The following is a 23,237-nucleotide window of genomic DNA, read 5'->3' on the forward strand; positions in this document are numbered from 1 at the left end:
CTCCCCTAGCGTAGTATTTACTCTATTTGACCAATTTCTACAATTAGACCACGAAGCCTGGTAGAGGCTAGTATCGGATTGAAGAGCGGTAAGGACCTTGGTCTGTGCCTTACGGATTATGGTCAGTCACACTTTACTGCTCTTCAATAAGTCTCATCAGCCATGGAAAAATTGTTTACACACACCTGTGCTGTTGAGACATTATTGTCTACTCGGCACACACTTGAGGTATTTTGGTGTCTCCCAAATTCTGGCAGTTATGTGATCAAAGCTTGCGCCATTTCAGAAAATCTTACCATAGATAATTCTTGCATTTTTTATTACAGCAGGTAGGAAATAAATGTATTATGGTTTGTAAAGTTTTTGTTTGTTAATTTGTTATGTAACATTATTGCATGTGTTTGCAAGTTATGATGACACAACTGTAACATTATCACAGCACAACTTTGAAATATAGCTATATATATATTGTATCAATCTGTGACATGAATTAAAATTGGTTTAAATTGATTATAAGCCATCACAATCATAATACTCGTAAACTAATGTTAGTTACCTCCGTTGTCATGGAATCCTCATTCCAAGGAATTCCAGTAACATACAATGGTTCTATCTATGATACTTCATTACTTGAGCCTGGATGCCATTATCTCTTTGACACTTTAAAGGTCTGAAGTGTAGTAAAATGTGTTTATCAATCATTTGTGTCTTAAACTTTATAGACAACATGGAGTAGACCTGAAGCCAGAGGGAGTCCATCTGACCCACAGTTACTACCACAACCTGACCACCACCCCTCTCCAGGGCATCACCATTGGTCAGAAACTACAGCAGACTGTCCAGAAGTTTCCTGACAGGGAGATGCTGGTCTTCAAGAGGGGAAACATTCGCAGAACTTACGAACAATTCTTTGAAGAGGTTAATATTATTTGTTTCCAGGTTTTCAGACCAAATTCAGTGTAATTTGAAACATAATCATAAAGAGTTAGATACGTAAAGTCTTGCCACACTGTATTATTTTGAAGGCTGTCTACAGGACCCATCCCTCTGCCCCAGGACAGAAATTTGCTGTTTCAGACAGAAAAAAGATTAGTTTACCCCATCTGTACTCAAAATCTAAACTTCATGACATGAAATTGTTTTCATGAGACACGTGTAAGAAGGAAAATCAACAACATCAGCTCCCAAAAAATTAGTGGGGAAGAAAAAGATTTAGAGCTGGAGACAGCCCTGTTCATGAGATAATTAAACTTCTAAAGTTCTATTAACTTTCTAAGATGGCTCCTCCTTTATATTAGGATACGGTAGTAAATGTTTCTGTTGTAACAGTGAGGTTCAAGTACCGCCTACCGTCCTTGCCAAGAAGCTCTGAGCTTTTGTGGCAACATCGGTAGCGGGCTTGATTTTGGGAGCTTGGCTGCCCGGGTTCGGTGCGATAGGTTGCGGGTTCGAATCCCGGGAGCGAGCTTGGGGTAAAAACTGTTCTACTCGCCTCTAGTGTTTCACTGTCTACATGTATGTGTGTTTAACTTCTGTCATAATGACCATGCATTGTTGATGTTATCCCCAGTGTGACAGGCTTGCTGCTGGTTTTGTTGCCCTGGGTCTGAAGAAGGGAGACAGAGTGGGGATGTGGGGACCCAACACTCTGGAGTGGGTGCTGACACAGTTTGCAACAGCCAGGGCTGGCCTGATCTTGGTAAGTGGTACAAAGAATTGTATGTTCATGCCTTAAACTTTATTCTCATTGATATATAATCCTGCCCCATTTTAATGTTTGTATTTCACAGTTGCCAAAACATTTTCTCCAGATAAATTATTCTCATACATCTTACAGTGACAGCCATAATTTCACTCATCTGTCATCATCTCCAATGGAAAATGTCTTCTTACTGGTGCTTGTATTGAATGGTGTTACATGTACTTGTTTGTTAGATACTAGTGAATATGAATGCTATGTACAGTAATGTTGACAATGTGTAAAAAGCAAGGTATTATTTGTAAAGTAAAATAAACTTTAAGGTTTCTATTTCTAATCATTGGAACTACCTAAGAGAGGCCATTTACAGATTATACAATGATGTTTTATGCATACTGAATACAAGCAGCAGAGCAGAAATAGTTACTCAAGTTTACTCCTTTGTGCTTTCTGTCTTTTTTCTGAAGGTCAACATCAATCCAGCCTACCAAGTCCATGAACTAGAGTATGCTCTGAGAAAGGTAGGAAAAACAAGAGCTTAAAGCCATTTGTGATTATTTTTAAAAAGTTCAAAGGATATAAGAGATCTCTGTGTATAAGTGATTGACAGAATTTATAAAATTCTACAATCTGCATCTTGCTTGCTTCCATTTATAGCAATATGGTCAGAAATATGATAATAAGTTCCTTCATTTCAAACTTAACCTTGCTTTCCACTGCATACACATGAATGAACTTTCTCTTGTCTCCAATTCCAATAACTTCAATACCTCTCTTCTGTTACAATACAATGTCACAATGTCATTCTTCCTTTGTTTTGCTATGGTGGACTCTTCCAGGTTTAACCAACTACATGTAGCATAAGTGCTGTGAGATCATGTTGAAGCCTTTATTAATAATTTTCTATATTATTTTGTCTTTCATATGTATTGACATCTACTGATGTTTGATAACCATTATGATACTCTTTTAAAAGCTGTCTTCTTTCCTCTGTGTGCCTCTTTTCTCCCATACAGATGAAAAAGTTAAGCTCAGACATAGAACAAGGTGAATAGTAGATGTCTACGTGCAGTTGCTGTTGTGAATACGTCTTCTGTTTGGCTGTGTCAAATTCTACATTGTGTTCGATTGTATTAGTCCTTTGTGGCATAGTACTAGTTATTGAGTCATTCTTTTGATCTTTTGATTCATAAAGAATGTGCATTTGTATGAGTTCACAAATGGTTTTAACATTTTGTTATATATGTGGGTGGTGTGTGTATGCTCTTCTTGGCTGTTGTTTCTGTCAAAGCCTGTTAGAAACTACTATGACATCAAAATTGTACAATGACGTACGGAGAACATTTCCAAGTTCAAAATTCAGTAATTAATAAGCATGAATTCTCATATGCTGTAAGGAAGTTTAACTTTTATTGCAAAAGTATGATACTTGTTGTCTCACATATCACTGCGTGTATTGATGGTGTTCAGGTTGGTTGCCGTGCCATAGTGTCAGCCACCGCCTTCAAGACTCAGGACTACTACAAGATGCTTCACCAGATCTGTCCTGAGCTGGAGAGCTGCAACCCTGGGGAGCTGAAAACTAGAAAGTACTGTCTTATCATTGCTTTTAGAGATCATACACAATTTGCATTATATTTTGTAGTTGAAGATTATGTCATCAAATTCATTGCTGTGCCATGTGAAATTACCAAAGATAATAATTTCTTACCATGATGTTTTTATATTTTATTTTCACAGATTATACTAAATGCACTTACGATGGATAATGGTGCCATGTACATGTAAATGTAGTCAACTTGGTGCAAACATATACTGTAGTAAAGAATATTCATGCAAAAGTTTAAAGTATTTGATTGCTCAATCATAATCTATATATTCTAGGAGTTCTAACCTGTGTGATTTTTTTCCTACACGTTATGTACAAACTAAAGAATGATATGAATTCACCATTTCTGGCCATGCGTTCCCAGTTTGCCCATGTTGGAAACAGTCATCATGCTGGGTGAGGAGAAGTTTCCAGGAACCTACTCCTTCCCGGAAGTGCTGGACATGGGGGACCACGCCCACATGAGGACTGTCCTGGAGATGCAGGACAAGCTGCAGTTTGATGATCCAATCAACATCCAGTTTACATCTGTGAGTACTCTACTGATCTAAACTTGCGATGTAAACTGTATCTCTGTTGTATACTTTCTCTGACCCTTCCTTCTCCCTCATGACCTCAAACAAAGGTTCAAACAAACAAAAAAAATGTTTACTCTAGACAGTGACCTTGACTGTTTGTACCATTGAAATTGGATTGTGATAACTTGAGTTGATTGTATTACGGGTGACTTTGTAGTCAAGCACTATCTTTGTATGCATAGTATATTACTCGTAATTGCACTCACACTTCCAGCTTGAGTGCAGCGGCATATTGCTGCTCTGCAGAGTTCAGGTCTGCCCTTACAACTGAAGATTCACCTTCCTGAGGTGTTCCTATATGTCTATATTATTTCTATAGCAATGTTTTGGTGCATGGATGCACATCAACTGCTTTTTATCAGAAAAGGAGGTTGTGATATGAGGGCCCAAAGAGGAAGTTTTAGACATCTGGCATGTGTTGTGATTGAACTGTGTTCCAAGCAATCACAATTTCTCTTCTCCCAGGGAACAACAGGGAACCCCAAGGGAGCCACCTTAACTCACCACAACATTTTGAACAACCAGTGGTTCATCGGACATCGACTGGGATTCCATGAGAAGGTTTGGTCTGTTTTGTATCATGACAGAAAATCATAATGTCAGGGAAATCTAAAAATGCCAGCTATGGATCTCCAAAAACAAGGACAACAAGAAAACAAAATGGTAGACTATTTTTCTACAAGTTTGCAAACTCTTTCTTTGACAGATTTATTTTTCTGTTAAGAAACAAGCATTCAAGTAAACACTGTGACGATACTTCTATCACTTAATTTCAGCACCATAAGATCTGCATGCCTGTGCCACTGTACCACTGTTTTGGCATGGTGGGCGGTGCCCTGGCAGCGGGGGTGTTTGGGACCACCGTAGTCACTCCTGCCCCAAGCTTTGAACCAGAACCTTGTCTACAAGCCATTCAGGAAGAAAGGCAATTATTCCAACTTTTCTGTACATACTTGTTGATAGTTTGAATGGGAATATTTTGCAATTTTCTTTCATGTTTTAAGTTGGAGTCTTTTTTATGTATTTTTCAAGTAGATTTGTGCTCATAGTCTTGATCTTAGTTTGTATTTTAATCGACATTTATTCGTTTTATGTTTCCTTTCCCATGTTTTACATTTAGTTGCACAGCTATATATGGGACCCCCACTATGTTCATCGACATCCTTCATCATTCCAATTTTGACAATTACGATTTGACAAGTCTTAACACTGGTAAGAATTTTATACATTTCAGTTTTGGTGAAAGGCTACTTTGTTGAAACAATGTTTATTGTCAACCTTTGTTGTCTAGTTTTCTTTTTGCTTTGTTAACTCTTTCTCTAAGTATAATGTATTGAAAGGAGGAAAACTCAATGCATGTAAACTGTAGGTTTAGTAGTACACTGTAGTACCAATGGCCTTTTTTGACCAGCCTTCTTTGATTATATGACACAGTGTAAATCTTTGAACTAACATAGAAACCTCACCACTGCAAATTCATGGCACTGTGTATACTAGTATGTGTTTCCATTGTATTAGAACTGTACTGCAGAATTGTTTCAAGCACGAATTTAAGCCTCCTTTACCCTGGTACTGCAAAATTAAAACACTGCAAAAGTAATTGCATTTACAGTGCTACAAATGATATAGCCCCTTTTGGCCAAGAATATGCAAGAACGATCCTTCAATATTCTGTATTTTTAACAGGAATTATGGCCGGGTCACCCTGTCCTATTGAGATTATGAAACAGGTGGTTTCCAAAATGCACTGTCCTGAAGTGTGTGTAAGTACATGTATGTCCTTTTTACTCTGATTCATTTTCAAAACACAAAACCTAATTTTTTAAAGTTTTAGCAAGTTGGTTTAGAGTTTCAGTACACTTGATCGATTGATTCATTGATTTGTTAATTTATTGATTGAGTTGTGTAAATCAACATTTGTGTGTTTTCAGATTGCCTATGGCACAACAGAAAACAGCCCAGTGACCTTCATGGGATACATGGCAGACAGTTTGGAGAGGAAAGTGGGGACCATAGGACAGCCGTTTCCTCATGTGGAGGTGAGATGATATTTTTACTGGGAGGAATTCACTGATAGAATGGCATGAGTATCTCTATACACAATTATTCCATGCCATCTCGTTGTTAAGTCTACAATTGTCTAATGTTCTTTTTTTTTGTATACTGTGCATATATGTGTATTTTCCACCTTGTAAACAAAGTACAGTTCAGTGCATCTTTCTATAAATTTTTGGGAAACCAAATTGGAATGTTTGTTGAAACGGTTCAGTAGATGGCCTTTCAGCACCATGAAAAGTGCTGATGCTGCCGCTGTTAGATTGTGTTGGATTGTACAGAAAGGAATGGACCACATAGGATGATGGGGGTGATGAGCATCCCTAAAATGACTCAATCACTGCACAGCTTTATATACTGTGAGAGTCAAATTTGTGTTTTGTCAGCTGTGGTTTACATCTTCTGTAAAATGTCTAGAAACTTTCGGTTCATTTGTGGTTAACTAGTTCAGATGAATAAATGAAGATCAGCAAATTTCCCAGACCATCATTGTTTCTTGTTGTTCGCTGTGTTGTGTAGGTTAAGATAGTGGATACGGATGGGCGTGTGACACCTGTGAACACCCCAGGAGAGCTGTGCACACGTGGCCCTGGCACCATGCTGGGGTACTGGGACGACCCCGAAAAGACTGCAGAGGTCATCGGATCAGACAGGTGGTACATGACCGGGTAGGTCACATACCTCACTTTTTGACATGTTTATTGTTGCCTCCCTGTACCAATCTTTGTTTTCAGTGTCATGATGTTTGTGTTCTGACATGTTTTTAGTTATTTGAATACAGTCTGTAGAGTGTCAACAGCTGAGTGGAAAGATACAATGTAGTAGAGGTAGAAGTTACTAGAACTCGTAGTTTTGTTAGAGATCTGAGATTGCAGATCATGAAGAGGCTACTAAATCATTGGAGGTGTTGTTTTTGGTATGTCTGTGGTTTTGCAGTTTTATATTTTGCATATGCTTGTCACATTCAATATCGAGTGACAGGAAGTGAGCAATGGACATATAATGGACATATAATGTTTATCAAAACCTTGTTTGCATCATTAGAGAACTACACAAATTTCTTCCACTGTGCCTAGGCTTGACTAGGTATGTTCCTCAGATAGGATGTTAAAAGGAGGCCCGCCCAGTAACAATAACAACATTGATACTGTATTTCCAGAGACATCGCTGTTTTGGATGAGGAGGGTTATGGACAGATAGTGGGGAGAATCAAGGACATGATCATCCGCGGAGGAGAGAACATCTACCCTCGGGAGATCGAGGAGTTCCTCTACACACATCCCAAGATTGAGGATGTACAGGTCAGTTGTATGGTTACTAGTATAGCTAGGCAACTGTTACTGAATGTGCAAAAGAGGCTACAGATGTGTCCTATTTGGCAGAGACTGCCATTTTCATACAGGACTGTTTATTCATAGTCAAAGCTGTAAGGCTGATATCAATTAGGATTCTACCATTGTCAATATTGACCAAAGGGGCTATAGGGGAGGAACACAATGACGTTGCTAAAAGCAAATTGAGGTCATTCTTGTCAAGAAAGTTAAAGATGTGTTACACATTTCAGTTGTCTTGTTACAATTGAAATGTTTTTCATAATATCGGTAGGTCTTTATCCATGGTCGGTTAAGTCACAGTGATGGAAATTCTGCAACAAATAAATTGTACGTATAACGTTACATGTTCAGAGAATGTGACTATGGGGAATATCATTAAAAGTTCTTACATAATTCTCATCACATCATCTTCAGATAACATATTGGGTATGTTCACCTGATACAGGTAATTGGAGTTCCTGATGAGAGGATGGGGGAGGAAGTTTGTGCCTGGATCAAATTGAGGGAAGGAGAAAACATGGAGGAGGAGGAGATCAGGGCCTTCTGCAAGGGAGAGGTAGAGACAATCTTTCTATACCCTCATGTTTATAGCAATTGTTATGACCTGCAGTTTGTTAGGGTAGGTTCTCACAAGTGTGGGTATACGAGTTCCACATTTTTTGGGTTTAGGTAAAGTTTGTGAGGAAGAACTGTTGTATTCCACTGTGAATTTTACTATCATATGGTGTTACTTGAACAATGTATGCACTTATGTGAACCCAGTGCAAGGAATGCTTTTCTTTTTTATTCTGGTCTTATTTTTTCATTTATTTCATCATTTCATTATAATTTTCTTTAATTATTCTAATGTTTGTCATAGACTGTTTTTATTATCTTTATCTTATTTTTTAACCATTTTTTTTAGTTTCTACATCTTTTACAGGAAGAAAGGAAGACTTGTTCCATATCAGGTTTTAACCCTTTATAATCAGACAACAGACTTTTAGATAGATACAGTTACTTATTACAGCTATATTTTATTTCCATCAAAATTTCAGATGGTAGAGGAGGTAGGTTTAAGATACTTTGTGAAAATTATGAGACATGTCAAAACACCCTATACTGCTTAAGCCCTTTCTTCTTTAACGAATATCTCAATAATAAAATCTAAAAATGTTTTCAATTTTCTTCCTTTAGATTTCCCATTTCAAGATTCCGAGGTACATCAGATTTGTGTCGGAATTTCCGCTGACAGTAACTGGAAAGGTAAATGGTTTTATACATGTCTATTGTGTAGATGTAAGCACCAATGACAGGGTGGCATTATATGTGTGTATTTCAGCATAATTGATATTGATTAGAATTACCTTTAATTCTCCACTGAATGCTTGTAATGGTTGCATCTGTTGTTGATACTAGTATTAGGGATAACTTATAGTAAACCAGTATGCTGTATTAGTGCTGTATAGATACAGTTTTGGTTGCCATTTTTGAGACACTGTTCCTTTTTTTTTTAATAAAACCGATCATATCTGCTTTTATATAGGTCATGAAGTTCAAGATGAGAGAACAGATGACCAAGGACCTGGATCTGCACATGTGGGGGTGATCCCTTGTAATGGATGAAAATGACAGAAACAAAAGTGCAAGAAATGTTACAACTTCCGGTCTACAACTTCACAACAGTTTTTACAACTTCTGGCTTGGTTACTGTGGCAGCAGTTGCTATGGCAGCATCACCCTTGTCTCCAACCTTTGCCAACAGTTCCCTAAGCCTGGCAACTTTGGTCTTCTCAGTCTCATACTGAACCTTCAACACCTAATGTTGCGGCAGATGACAGTCAGCTTCTTAAGTAAAATATTGCTGATAAAACTACATCTTAGCAATCTATGTGCAAGCATGTCTAATCCTCATGTGATGGAGCCAAATTTTCATCATCCCCATGTAGTTATACCATTGCATGGCACTTCATTATATTGTAAGCATGGTTTAGATTTCACTATTGACTGAACAGAGTTGCCTTACGAAATATCCAGATAAAGCTTCATCAAATTCCTGTGGGTCCTGCCAGAAACAGAGGCTTCAGAGTGCTTGAATGTTCAGGAAATAAGAAGGAAAATCAGGCAATATACTCTTATGAAAATAGTGATAAGTAGATGAAATAGAAGATTTCTACAGTTTTTTACATCATGTATAATGGAGTCTGTTTTATAATCCTATCATACTGATCATGAACACTGAATCTCTTCTGGAAATATTAAGTAGAGAAAGTTGCTAGCTGTGTTTTACCGGTAGTTTTCATGATTATGTAGAAGGACAATGTACCTTTTTATATCATGGCTCTTTAAAACTAACTAATACAACTGTATAACTGTTTGACCACTATTCACAAAGAATTGTGTAATGTTAGGCACATAATATATGATTGAGTGGCCCCTTGCTGTTAATGGGGGGGGGTGCTATGTACCAAAAGATTCATTGCTATGATTAATTTCATTGTTATTGTGATTTATTTGATTAAATGAATGGTGTGGTTTTAAAAAATGATGAAATATTAACTATAAATTTTTATCAAAATGTCAAATATTGTTACTTATGTTTTTTTCATTAGTCTAAGATGGCAATGGTGAATTTAAGATATACTAATACAGTAACTATACTTATTTCGCCTTTCTTTGTTCATAGATGAAATCTAAAGTAAATCAACTTATTTCTCAACAATTTGAATTATCTTATAGTGTGTTATATTCCTATTGCCATTGCTACATTTAGCAGCATAACTTGTCTATTATCGGTTCACTTTGGACTCAAAAAGCCATGTTTACAATGAGCTGTGATTGGTTAATCCCTAAAAATGTCGACTTGACTTACCGGTTCTTCCGGTGACCCACCTCAGCTGAGATTGTCTGTCGCACCGTGAAGACATCGGGTCACCTGTTAAATACCAATCACAGCACTGTGGGAGTCGTGTTATCAAAGAAATCATGAAACCACCATCAGAAGGTAAGAGTAGTAAAGCTTTAGAATTAGCTTTGGCACAGTTTTTGTAATGAGGTGCATATGGGCGTTCTTGTTTTTTTAATGGAAATATTTAGCGCTCTATCTGACACGCCATTATTTTCAATTTTAGCTTACACGAGTATTCCCTCATTGGAGTTTTATCAATTTCAAAGCAACGAGCTTGTTCAAACCAATCTATCTGTAATGTAAGCACCAGGGTGCAATCAGAACTGACATATACAGCAGCACATAAGGAAAAGACCAGCTGAAAGCCTGGTAAGGAGTACAAAATCTATATCTGCATGTTTAGCCGGTATAAATGCCTTTCGGCGTAACAAGGCGCACCCTATAGCTGCAATAGTAATACTAGAAAGGCCGACATTTGCTTGGGTGCAAATACAGCATATTTCAGCCATACCCATTCCCACGCAACATTGTACTGTTCCAAGTCACCCCTGCGCAATAATGGAGCATTTTGACTGTAAGTTATCCCCAAAAGAGAACTAATATTGTGAATTGATTCCAGGTCAAAACAGAGCTTGCTCAATATGACCCGGGCCCATATGGAAGAATATAATCTCCCACAGAGCCCCTATGCATAAGTAATTGTTTTTTAGAATCGCGGCAGCTCCTATTTTTCCGAAAGTGAAAAAAAAACACCGCATCTTCCATTCAGAAGATTTTCATCATGAAATAACATGAAGCCATTCAACAATTTCCAGTACAATAACTACGTCTAAGTACCGTTATCAGCTCCTAGTGATGTGGGTACATTTATTAATGCAGTGAACTTTTCTTTTATTCAAGTATGGCATGCGTTTTAATAATTATCAGGTGCAAGTACTGTGTACTCTCCAAGCTGAGGTTAGGCTCCGACTGTTTTTTAACGTTTTTTTTAGTCGTTTTTATCGGGCTTTCTATTTTTTTTTTTATGTTACTGTGTCATAACCTACTGGCTGACGTACTTCAAGAAAAATGACAAAATAGAAAGCCCGATAAAAACGACTAAGAAGTTAAAAAACAGCCGGAACCTACCCTCTGCTTGGAGAGTAGGTACTGTGTAGTAGGAGTGTTTGTTTTTTCAAGCTGAAAACTTAAATCTTCTTCTTGTTTTGTATGAGCCATTACATAAACGGAGACGTCTCGAATTTTTAGAAAAAGAATTTACCGGTCTTTCGCTTCATTTCTTCTTCATTTCTTTTCTGAAAAATTCCAGGACCAACAACTTAACTTGATGTGACTATATCTATCTATATATTTCATTTCCTTCTTTGTTAAGTATATCCTCCTGCATACCACTGTTTAATTGTTTTATTTTGTATGCAACAGCCAACGGGAAATTCATTTAAGTCAGCTTTGAAAGACCTTACATAGTTTCAGTACTGAGTAGTGACCTCTGACCTCCCAAACTGTTGACCTTGGATCGGATTATGATTTTGATTTATCTATGTCTTTCATGTTTCAGTTGTATTTATATGTTTCCGACGTATTGTCTACTTTCTCTCTGTAAGTTGTTTTTATTTCCTTGTATGTATATGTGAATACTGGGCCCTATTGAAAACCAGTGTACCAGCACTGAATAGGCTACCCAGGTGTATGAAAATAAACAAACAAACAAACAAACGGGCGTAATCTTGTTGTTTTAGTGTTATAATTTCCTGCTCGTAGCGTGCGAGACCCGGAGGATAGGAGTTTCTACATTGTTCGAGGGTTTCTTTTCGGGGGTCAGTGGTGAGACTCTGGTACTGAGAGTGTTTTATTGGGCTCAAAATCTGGCAGTTTAAAGTTACTTACAATTTGAATGTACAAGGTTTATGTATTAAAAAACAACAACAACACTAGAAGTACCTTTGCTCGGAAAAAATACATCACTTTTCTTTCCAGTACAGTGAGAGAAATGTTGCCACTATAGACATATGGCCACTATAGAAAAATGCTGATCTATGTACAAAGAGCAATAAGTTACACATACTTTTAGTACCCATTGATCTTTATTCATATAAAAATTGCACATGTAAGCCAATTGTTTAGATTTACAGTTCAAATAATTATGACGGAATATTGATTCGCCACTGTCAAACCTACGTATCAAAACTTAACGCAAACTGGCCAATTTTCCCGCGTTTTCCGCCAAGTAACATTCTCTCAAATGCCTCAACTAACCCTGTTACAGTTAACTCTGCCGAAAATGATTGATATCGCCATGCGGAATGATGATTAATTCAACGACAAAGACTTGTATTCTAACGTTCAATGCATGCGTACCGTCCGCTACCTCTCAAATGACTCTGTCTGAACTCCAAATCCTCACAAACTACCATTTTAAACCGGGCAAAGGGTGACACACACATGTATGGCCACTGTAAGGCTGTAATATGTGTTTCTGTCTGTATATACGGCATTGGAAGCCAGCTTATGAATATTAATTAGCATTCGTCTTACTCGGCGCTGATTGGCTGGCCCCATTAGATTCAATTAACTCGCGAAAGCCCAGGCTGCCGCAGGTGTGTGGGGTCACTGGAGTTCATGGGAGGAGGCCGGAAGAAAACCAATTTACCCCCAGAAAAGTGCTGAAATGAAGCATTTTAAAGTAGTTTATGCCAAAAATTTTACTTGGATCATTTTACCAACTATCTAATGCCTATTTACACCAAATTTCAGGCCATTCCATTGTAAGACCAGGGTACAGGGGGCCAAAATATACCGTTCATGCAACGGTCATGACCAATTCAAATCTCGGCTCATTGTAGATGAAGCTTCCTCATCAGTTTTGATGTAACCTTTATTAGAACCATAATATATGCCTATATATGTTTCAGGGCACAGACATCGGGCAGCCATGTACAGGGGTCCAGTGACCTTGCCGTGCGTCCTCATCCAAGTACTTGACGCCATCATCTTACTGGTGATCATCGCAGCTCTCATTCTTGCCTGCTGGGCGGGTCTGTGGAAGGTCATTGACATCTTACTGTTCCCAAAAGACAAGGAACTCACCGGCTGGACCTGCTTAGCCATCGGCATGACCCTTCAACTCATTCTCAACTTCTTCCAGAAGATTTTCTACGACACCACGAGGAATGTCAACCTAATCTTGTACGGGTTTCTTTGGCGCCTCCATGCGTACGTGGGCCTAATTGCAGCCTTAACTCTGTGGCGAGGAGTTTGGACATGTCTCGAATTTTACACAGGGGAATCCGCCCTCAGCCTGGCGGTCAGCGCGATCATAGCTGCTGTAATTCTTATACCACTTCGGCTATTCAACGTGGTTGTCACCGTCCCAGGTCGTATGGTCAAAGAGCCAGCTGCAGACCCATTCAAAATCCCCACCCGTTTCCAGATCGCTCCTTCCTGCAACTGTAAGTTCGTCCTAGACGTCCTCTTCAACGTCATTGTGATCTCTGTTTTGTTCGTGGTTTATTTTCGAGGTGTGTTCGATCTGATGGAGAAAGTCGTCTACCCGGGCGACAAAGTCCGCAACCTGTGGGCCTGCATGATGATAGGGTATGGAGTACTGGTGCCCTGCGTTGTCGCCCAACGGTATGTGGCCATACTGTACCGGGCTTTGGCGGACAGACTGTGGCTGAAGATCGCGCTAGATGATACTTACAGTTTTGTCATTGCGTTTGGAGTGGTGAATGTGTGGAGGGGATGGTGGGAATTGTACGACGTGTACCTGCTGGCAACAGGTGATCAGGTCCTGAGGGGTGCCCTGTTGCACCTGGCGGGTGTGTTAGTGTCCTACCTGCTGTATGCGTCCCGGGCGCAGGCCTTTCCGCTGGGACCTGAACGACTGGACGGATCGCTGGACTTGAAGACGGATAACATTATGGGCATGTACCTGGTGAGTATGACATAAAAATCACTGTTGAATTTGTCAATGTTCCTATACCATACTGTGTAAAGGGCAGTCCACACCTCGTTTAATTAGCCACTGGACAACAATGGTGTGCAAGTAATACTTGCAGGGAGTGAGTCCACAGGTAACACCTTGTATCCCAAGGTCATACTCTGTCCCATACTTATGAATGTACTATAGGTAAAATCAATTGTAATAAAGATCTTCCTACATTGTTAATGCCAATGATTCTACTAATTCATCACACTTTTATTATGAAAGTTGATCTGTGGCGGTAATTGGCATTATAAAGATTTTATACACTATTTCCGTAAGAGTTTTACAACAAGCTTTTGATCATCTCAAGTTAATATCACCTGTCACGTGACCTGAACGAAAGTGTGACGTCAGCAATGGGTCAAAGGTGCCCTGCAGTCGGTATCGTCCCTCGTCTCGGGAAGTTTCTTATTCGCTTGACCGCAGCTTAAATGTATTCAAATGTCTGAGATATAGATCCGGAGACAGGTGGAATCGGCAACGATGACGTAACCATTTTCATGACGTTTTTAGGAAGACAAGCAGTGCTGCTGTTTTGAGCCTTTCCAAGTCACATATGACGTCACCGATACGAGACCCCAGGACAGAAGTGCTGCTGGTCAGGAGGCGGAGGACATCATGCTGGTGGTTACAGAGGAGGAGACGTGGGAGAGTTCGCTCAACAAGAAGGCTGGGACCGGATACGGCAGCACGCCTGGACACTAGTTCACCTCCCATGTGTCTCAAAAATTTTTAGCAGGGAATTATGATCGTTTTCAAATGAACAACCGTGACCAAGGAGTGATTTATGGGTAAAAAGCGGTCAGTTAGACCACGTATACATTCATAAAAGAGCAAGCATATTAAAGGTCAAATCTGACTAAATTGCAAGGATCCGGATCTTTTTTTTCGGCTTGGATTCTCACGGATTCGGCTTGAGCTCGTTTGCAAACCATCCTTGTGAGGTATTTTGAGACACTTACGAACAATTAGCTAATGACTCTAATTTTGGAATGTGAACGCAACATGGATAGATTCTATGTAAATTTCCGATTTGCCCCTAGTTGATGGCTGTACATATTTATGTACACGGGGTCATAGTGTATGTAGTGCGGGGAATTGTTGAATAAAACAAGTTGCTATATACTTTTATCTTACACCATTGTTGAGCAATGACTCTTATCATTATCATCCAGACGTTGATGACATCAATTATGCTTTTGCTTATAATGCTCTCTCTTCTGTGTATGATCCTCATGGCCTGTCGTAATACCCCCCTCACATTAAGCGAAAATTGATCGGACGACGAGTCTGCGAGCTCGAAATTACGAGGAGGCATGACCCTGACGGGAAGGGGGGAACTTTTCCATTTCTTCGTTGGCAGCAGGGTCATGCCTCCTCCTAATATAGAGCTCGCAGACTCGTCGTCCGATCGATTTTCGCCTAATTTGAGGGGGGTATAAGCAACCATTTTAATGGTATTAAATATATTTTGTAATGCATATTAAATATAGCTGTAATGTATAGTCTGGCCAATGTATAGTCTGGTCTTGTTGCTGAATGCAACAAGAAGTACATTAGGTCACTCTCCACCAATTTGGTACCGTTCGTCTTGTGATCTATATTCTTTAGACTGACGTTTTGGACAAATTTCAAATTACAAAACACACACACAGGCCATCCTAGATATATCAGCAAAAATATCAGCAAAATGATATGGTCACAATAGTCATGGTTCTTAATGCTTTTGTCATATGGAAAAACAATCTAAGGTTGAAACGAAAAGTAGCCATAATGTCCATGTTGTCTTTGTCTAGTTTAGGTTTGACTATATTTGTTTTCAAATTTTAGGTACTCAGTCCATGACATTGCAAAGCACATTAAACGTATTTGCTGTTTACACGAAACAAAAAGCAATAACTACATACACACGAAAAGAACCACATGTGTAGTGAGCAATGAGCTGTATGATTTAGTCCCAGTCACAGTATGTTACATTGATGTTAACTGCACTTCTGTACTGTGTCCTTCTCGTCTCTAGAATCAAAAGTCGCACAAACAAACAACATGGAAAAAAGTCTAAAATTTTGCCTCCAACAACATCGATGAATTAAATCTATACAGGGGCGTGACAGTCAATGACTTAATTTGTCTGCTCAGCGAAAAATGGGCAGGTTCATACCAAACAGTACGAACCTTTGGGGGCTGTGATACTTCACTTACCTATTAACTTCACAAGCACATTTCCCTCCCAAAATACCTTCACTTGTGTCTTCCATAAAAATATATACTGCAAACTTTCACACATCACTAGATATTTATATCCCCCCATAAACAATTCCAAACCCAAACACTTATATATTGAGATACTTCACACCCACGAAACGAATAGTTCATCCAAAGCGTTAATTGGTTGTTTTTAGGCATTGGACGCCACCCTTCATACGACACTGAAGTACTCTACCAGCAGGTACATGATACATCTACTAGCCGGTAGCAGGTCCTGTTTTTCCAGAACAAGTCGTTGTTTCGTTATTTGTGCGACGTGTGATTCACAAAGCTAGATGTACCCCAAGTGCAGCCCATGTCATTGGTAGACGGATATCGTACTGTGAGTACAAAATTGGGTGTGTTTTACTGTTTGTAGACATAGTTATTTGCTTCTTGTAAGCTACAAGTTCGATTAATATCTCTTACATTAACAATGATCGGGTGTAAAGAAAATGCAGTCAGCTTTTATGGATAAACTAAGTAAACTTTAACAGGGCTTAAGAAAAGATGACGGGATCGGCTGAAAATTTGGGGTAAGTCCCGACTTATTTGTAGTGTCGGTTAGTTAAAATCAGTTTATCCATATTGTCATTTACCAACACATATGAACTTTTATGCTAACAGTCAAACCTGTACTAGTGACAATGTTTGCAAAAAGACCATGTTGCCACGTAGGTAGTTTTTTATGCATTCTAATATATGAATAATGTACTGATTATCACATATTTTGTTGACAATTCATACAAAAACTACACGTATGTGTACACACGTCAGCAACGAGACCAGTTAATACCAGTTGGGTACCTCAAAGGCTCATGCAGCGCTGATTGGATTTCGTTGTCGGGGTGTGGTTGATTACTTATGAGTTTCAAAACGTAGGCAAAGAGTGCATTTTCTCTGATTTATGTTGCATTTGCTAGAAATAATGTTTTGCTAAGAACAACTATATGGTGGGCGTTGGTTAAGCGCACAGGCTGTGTGCATAAACTCAACGTACTGCTTATTTAGAGGCTCCTCATTTCCATCGGATTCAAACAGCACCAAACTTTTACGGCATGTTCAATTATTCATAAAAGAAACAAAACGATTTGAATAGCCAATCTCCCTCATCCTACCAGTCTAACTCGAGGTACGTCGACGTACTCTCCAAGTAGAGGTTGAGTCGCGTAGATATAGTAGTAGTCGGAAAAATTACACCGGCGCTCCTCTTATAACATTTTGCACCAAAAACAAATATAAATGACATTTAGATATATGAATGAGTAAATTGTCAATTCAACAGAGGAACACGCTAATCTGAGCATGTGGTAAACTGGGAAAAACGCGAGCGAATTACATTTACCGCTGGATGCGGCCTGCATCTCAAAACGGCCGGCAGTGTGTGGAGCCTCGGAGTTTTAGAAGGTCTTTGACTGGACAAATCTCGTCTTTAACTTCTGTTCGACATCTGAACGTACCTTCAAGCGGTTGTCCAACTTTTTTAGATCATAGGGACACAAATAATAGCTTGTTTTGACGTATCATGACTGAGCCACGACCGGTTTTATGCCGTAGGGGGGGACACTATTTTGCAAAAATGCAGTTTTTGATGAAATACGCCCCTAGAAATATGGAGACGGTCTATCTGAATATGAAAATGCAAAAATTTTGTAAATCTTTGATTGCTAACCCCCCTGTACATGCCCCCTGAAGTTTTTAAGTTGACAATGTACTAAACTAGTATAACGCTATACTACCAAACACGCTTAATGCCTTAGAAATTGTACTTTGGCATCCTTGGCAGAATATTTGACTTCAGGAGAGATCATTGTGGATATCTGAACCTCCAAATGTATTTCCCATGCAAATATGGACTATTCCAAATCACCCCCATGGCAAAAATGGACTGATCCAAACTCAAAATTGGACGAAACGGGTTACAGGTATATTATAGTATAGTCTGTAGTCATTTCTACCAATTTTTACACTCAATCTCACAGAGGCAGTTAGCCTTGTAGGATTTTAAAACGCCAGTGGTACTCAAATACTCTGCAAAGCAGATTTCTATGTATCGAAACGGACCATTGTCTTGAGTATCACAAGTTTTCACATACTGAATCAGGTTCAGGTCCGGACCTCTGGACCTGAACCAGACCTGCATGAACCTGAATTTCCTGTACCGTTTACCAATCCCCTATTAGCCACCCCTGTAGTTACATGTAACTTATGTTTTATCCTAACAAGAAATAAATAATTATGCCATGTAGGTGGGGGAAAGTTGTGTTCCAACTGAAAAATTTCAAGTTGCGCACTACCTGGATTTAGAATTACGACTTACATTGCGCCAACCAAAATACATTTTCAAGTATGCAAGTGGGTATTTCGAGCACTGTTGCTGCAGGTAAAGGATGCATTCTTCAGGTTTATCTCTAAGGAGACAAAGAAAGAAGAAGTCTGTAGTGCCATTGTACAAGTGGTAACCACAATTACCAATCTGAAGTTACAAGGGTACTGAGAAAGAGAAGAGAACCTTGATCGTTTAGACAGTACAGTAGAGAAGGCAGGACAGGAGGCAGGATACCAGAGATTATGATAGCTTGGAAGAGAAATGAAGAGGAGCTTAAGAAGCAAGGACTCAATGAGAAAGAGATTGCAAACATTGCTGTTGATTGGAAGAGAGACAAAGACTTACAAACCCTGAAAACAAACCCAAGATGGATCTTTCACATCAGCAGCAGAAGTTGATATGTAAGTTTAAAGCTGGCCTAACTCAAGAACACAGCCCTGTCACTACCCATAACCACAAAAACTCCATCTACGGTCAACCTAAAATTTTACTTGAACAATGTTATACGCCATTGACACCATCAATGAGTGTAAATTTGACTATGGTTCTTTTGATTCTGTTGTAAATAGATGTACCAATATAATATTGTTGAAATTCGGTATCGCAGGCATCTTCCTACAATGAGAGATATCAGGGCTCGAAATACTACCTGCTTAATATGCAGGTTAGTGCAGGTAAAATTGGAGCTGTGCAGGTATTTTTTATGTATACCTGCACCTAACCTGCACTGGTGCCAAATACTAGGTTTTATACATAAACCTCATATGATGTAGGTGTACTGGGATTGTTATTAGTTGCATTGAATGTTACCACTACCACCTATACTAAGTATTATCCTGTAGAAAAGAAAAAATAGCAATGGTTCCTGAACAATTTTAGTATGAACTATACTTCCAAAATTCAGAGTGGTACAGGTAAAATTTGTCTGGCGCAGGCTATATTCAATGTTACCTGCACCAGTGCAGGTATGCAGAAAAGTATTTCGAGCCTTGGATATAGTATGTACATGTACAAGAGAGCCTAGTAGTAGAGAGAACAGTCAACTGTTGCTTTTCTGTCCATACTTGACGACACATATACAAAAACCATGGTTTTAAGCTTGGTAAAAAAACTGTGTTTTTGTAACCTTGAAACAATGTTTCTTTTTGAAGTTGCCCAATTCCTTGGCATCGAGTTTCTTAAAATTGTACCAGTATTCTTGTGAAGCTAAAGACACTCTGTAGTTGATTTGGGTACTCTTTCTTATTCTCAGCACTTGCCGAATTACTGCCCTACCACAACTTCCCTGTTTTTGGCCAAATAATGGAAATTCGCCCCAATACCTGCTGCCCTGTTGCCATGGCAACCAAGAATATGAAGCCAAAAGCTGATAGAAAGGTATCTTGGAGTGTAATGTATCATTTAATCACACAAAATGTGCAAAAAGAACTGAAGTAATGCAGTCAGTGCTTGCAGACCTTAGCAACGTCACACAAGTACATGGCGAGGGGGGTATCCTAACTTCAGGGGGTATGTACAGGGGGGTTAGAGTTTTGCAATTGCCTAATTTTTGTGATTTCTGTGTTTAGATAGATCATCTCCATATTTTAGGATGCGTATTTCAAAAAGTTTGTACTAATGTCCCCCCCTATTTATGGGGTGTTGTTTGCTCCGACTGGCAGACAGGAAACACCCGCGGCGCGCGGGCAGAAACTCCTAACTTCTGTCGAAAACTTAGCACCTAGTCACAAAACGCCCTGAATGTGTTAAAGTGATTAGATAAAAGGCTTGTGGCGTTCCGATTTGAGGCAGAGGTAAGAGGAGCGCCGGTGTAATTTTTCCGACTACTACTTTTTCTACGCGACTCAACCTCTGCTTGGAGAGTACGTCGAGGTGCGATGTGATTCATCACACATTGCTTGATTGTGCTGTGCTTGTCTGTATTTGTTTCGGTGTACTTTTTGTAATGCAATTATTCTGATGATGACACAAAAATTAGCTATGGGCCTGAGTCTGTTCTCATCACGGCTTGTCATTAAAGAAAAATCTACATGACGAAAGCCTTACCCTCTGTCATAATGAGTTCTACAACGACTGTGTGCTTGTGTGCCAATTCGAATCGACTTCACATTAAAAATGAAGTCTATGTATTTTCACAAATTTACATTTAATGATTATACAACGAATCTCTCCATTGATTTAAATCTTGATCTACGTCATCAAAACAATGTCAATTTCCTGCCTGTTTTTGCATTATCATTATTTTTTAATTCGAAAAAACAATAATACATCTGTCAAATACAAATACTAACTAATGATTCTATAGTTAACTACTATTGCACATGGAGGGATAAGATGTACTGGTGTTCCTGGAAGAATTACATGGGTACAAGGGTAGTGGAACAGTCAGAAAAGGCAAAGTGTATAATTTCCTGCTTGTTCACAGATGAGACAAACACCCGAGAAGTAAAGGACAGTCACGAAATACAGGCTGGTGGATACCGGCCATCTAGCAATCTGATTTCACACTACAAGTACCACCTATATCTAGTAAATCGCATCCTGACACCATAAATAGATTACGCACAATGGCGACAGAAGAATCCACCTCCGTCGTCGGAACAACAAACGGTACCTCTAGCGACAAGCAAAATGAAAGAAACCCCAAGCACAGGGCCCAATGCCAAAGTGCCATTTATGCAAATCCGGATTGTGAGCGAAACGACTTGGATCCAAATCCTATATACGCACATGGACATGAAGACAACCAGAAGCCAGATTCACACGCCCCGAATGCTGGTGCAGCTAACAGCGGTGCTCGTGGTGAGTCCGGCATCAAACCATGTGCTGTTGGATACCTGAAGGATGGCGACAACAACGGTTCAGCCGCAACAACAAGAGACAAAGATAGAGCACCTAGCGATGGACATATCGAACCATACGCTGTTGCATATGTTGAGCATCATGACCAGACGGCAAAAGTGTCCTTTCGGAAGACAAAGGGGGTCACAAACTTGTCAGATTGTAGCTCATCCAGGATAGATGATGATGTTTCTGTTGGCGATATCGATGTGAACAGTGCACAGGAACCCAGACACGCCACAAAGACGATGCACCAGAATACAATGTCCGGGCAGAACGCTGCAGCTGCAGTTCCAAATCCGAGGAGCGGACAAAACGCCCTGCTTCCTAATCCGATATACGTGCCAAACGTCCACCGACAGACAGCTTGTGGTAAGATGTATGATTTAAACATTCCAAGGTATTTATCAGGGATCTCCATGGTGTTATACTCCCCCATACTGCAATGCCAACATTATCTATTTCATACATGTACACATCTAAAAGATTTGCTTTCTAAGGAATCTTTCTTTCATCTCTGTTCAGAAGGCAATTTTGCTCAACTCCCATTTGTATTTCAAAACGACAAAATTCTGCATACTAGTAGCTTCCAGCCCCCCCCCCCCCCATCGTTCATCTTCAAAAGCATTCAGAGGATGCATGTCTTTCTTAAGTTAATCCTTTTCCTTGTTGTCAATCTGAGTAAAATGTAAAGATAATTCAATAGCCTTGCCATGTTGGCAGTTAGCTGTTATGTACTGTGTCCAGGGCATGGTTTTGGGAGACGGATCCCAACTTTCTCGTCCCGCCGCCTTTTACATCAGCAACAGAAGTCAGCAAACTTAACACGACTTTCCTCACTTCACCCAAGTGTACGTGTACAAATGGGTATGCATCAGCTATATGCATTTGTACACCTGGGTGAAGTGAGTACAAGATCGTTAGCATGACCATGACCTCTGGGTGACCCCACAGTCTATATAATGATCTCATTGAAATGTCCATTCCTTGTTGCAGAATGATCTTTGAACCTTGTGCGAAAGATTATTTTTCAGATTGCAACTATCGCCGGGTGTGTGCCATTGCGGCAGGCGCTGTTGTCGTGTTGCTATTGCTTACGCTCGGTGCCTTTGTTGGCGTATACATCAACAACAATCTTCTGAATATTCAAAAGGTAAAAAGCAAAGGTCTTTTGCCTTTTTTCCATGCTCAAAGACGTTCATAAGATCAATTCTTCCTTGTATTTGGTACTTGGCACAGAAGCTATTTCTAGTGATTGTGTCAGATAATTGCAGAGCAACTTGCTGTTGCATTGTATTCAAGATGATATTATCATTTATGTATCATATAATTCAATCAGTCCAACACGCACATCGTTGAAAAACGTAAAGAGCATTACTGTTTTCTGATATTCAATGACATCGCTGCATGAAGTACATGTGATTGAAAATGAAACTTTGATAAGCTGGTGACAAATCTTCCATACAGCCAACACCGCATGAAGCCCCCACCCACACCCCCAACCGCACCCCCACCCCTGGTCACCCTGCCTGCTGCAGTACTGAGCCGACAAAAATGGCTGACCTTCGAGCTCCGTCTACGGTGGGTAGACTTTCCTTTTCTGTCTGAATACGTCTCATTTTCGAATCTTCCTTGTTCTTCCTGTAGGCTTTAGAATTGTTTGTTTTCTGTCC

At 39.5% G+C, this 23,237-nt stretch overlaps 3 protein-coding genes across 3 annotated transcripts in view; all 3 read left to right on the forward strand.

The window, feature by feature from the left end:
- Window positions 1-9,839, forward strand: part of LOC118419463 (medium-chain acyl-CoA ligase ACSF2, mitochondrial-like) — a 14,006-nt gene extending 4,167 nt beyond the window's left edge. Inside the window, exons 2-16 of the mRNA XM_035825843.1 lie at window positions 723-918; window positions 1,571-1,699; window positions 2,167-2,220; window positions 3,170-3,288; window positions 3,673-3,838; window positions 4,352-4,447; window positions 4,663-4,811; window positions 5,007-5,098; window positions 5,573-5,649; window positions 5,818-5,925; window positions 6,461-6,609; window positions 7,101-7,242; window positions 7,721-7,831; window positions 8,452-8,520; window positions 8,801-9,839. Of these exons, the coding sequence (XP_035681736.1) occupies window positions 723-918; window positions 1,571-1,699; window positions 2,167-2,220; window positions 3,170-3,288; window positions 3,673-3,838; window positions 4,352-4,447; window positions 4,663-4,811; window positions 5,007-5,098; window positions 5,573-5,649; window positions 5,818-5,925; window positions 6,461-6,609; window positions 7,101-7,242; window positions 7,721-7,831; window positions 8,452-8,520; window positions 8,801-8,863 (1,720 nt within the window). The 3' untranslated portion in view covers window positions 8,864-9,839. The remainder of the gene's footprint in view (window positions 1-722; window positions 919-1,570; window positions 1,700-2,166; window positions 2,221-3,169; window positions 3,289-3,672; window positions 3,839-4,351; window positions 4,448-4,662; window positions 4,812-5,006; window positions 5,099-5,572; window positions 5,650-5,817; window positions 5,926-6,460; window positions 6,610-7,100; window positions 7,243-7,720; window positions 7,832-8,451; window positions 8,521-8,800) is intronic.
- Window positions 9,840-9,996: 157 nt separating this feature from the next.
- On the forward strand, window positions 9,997-15,283 carry LOC118419464. Its single transcript, XM_035825844.1, has 3 exons — window positions 9,997-10,258; window positions 13,075-14,096; window positions 14,661-15,283. Exons 1-3 carry the CDS (start codon window positions 10,240-10,242, stop codon window positions 14,850-14,852), a joined length of 1,233 nt encoding a protein of 410 aa, XP_035681737.1. The 5' UTR covers window positions 9,997-10,239; the 3' UTR covers window positions 14,853-15,283.
- Window positions 15,284-23,072: 7,789 nt separating this feature from the next.
- LOC118420248 (tripartite motif-containing protein 3-like) overlaps window positions 23,073-23,237 on the forward strand; it is a 6,803-nt gene continuing 6,638 nt past the window's right edge. Inside the window, exon 1 of the mRNA XM_035826976.1 lies at window positions 23,073-23,145. Within this exon, the coding sequence (XP_035682869.1) occupies window positions 23,119-23,145 (27 nt within the window). The 5' untranslated portion in view covers window positions 23,073-23,118. The remainder of the gene's footprint in view (window positions 23,146-23,237) is intronic.

This window comes from Branchiostoma floridae, chromosome 7, assembly GCF_000003815.2.
Source record: "Branchiostoma floridae strain S238N-H82 chromosome 7, Bfl_VNyyK, whole genome shotgun sequence".
NCBI lineage: Eukaryota > Metazoa > Chordata > Leptocardii > Amphioxiformes > Branchiostomatidae > Branchiostoma > Branchiostoma floridae.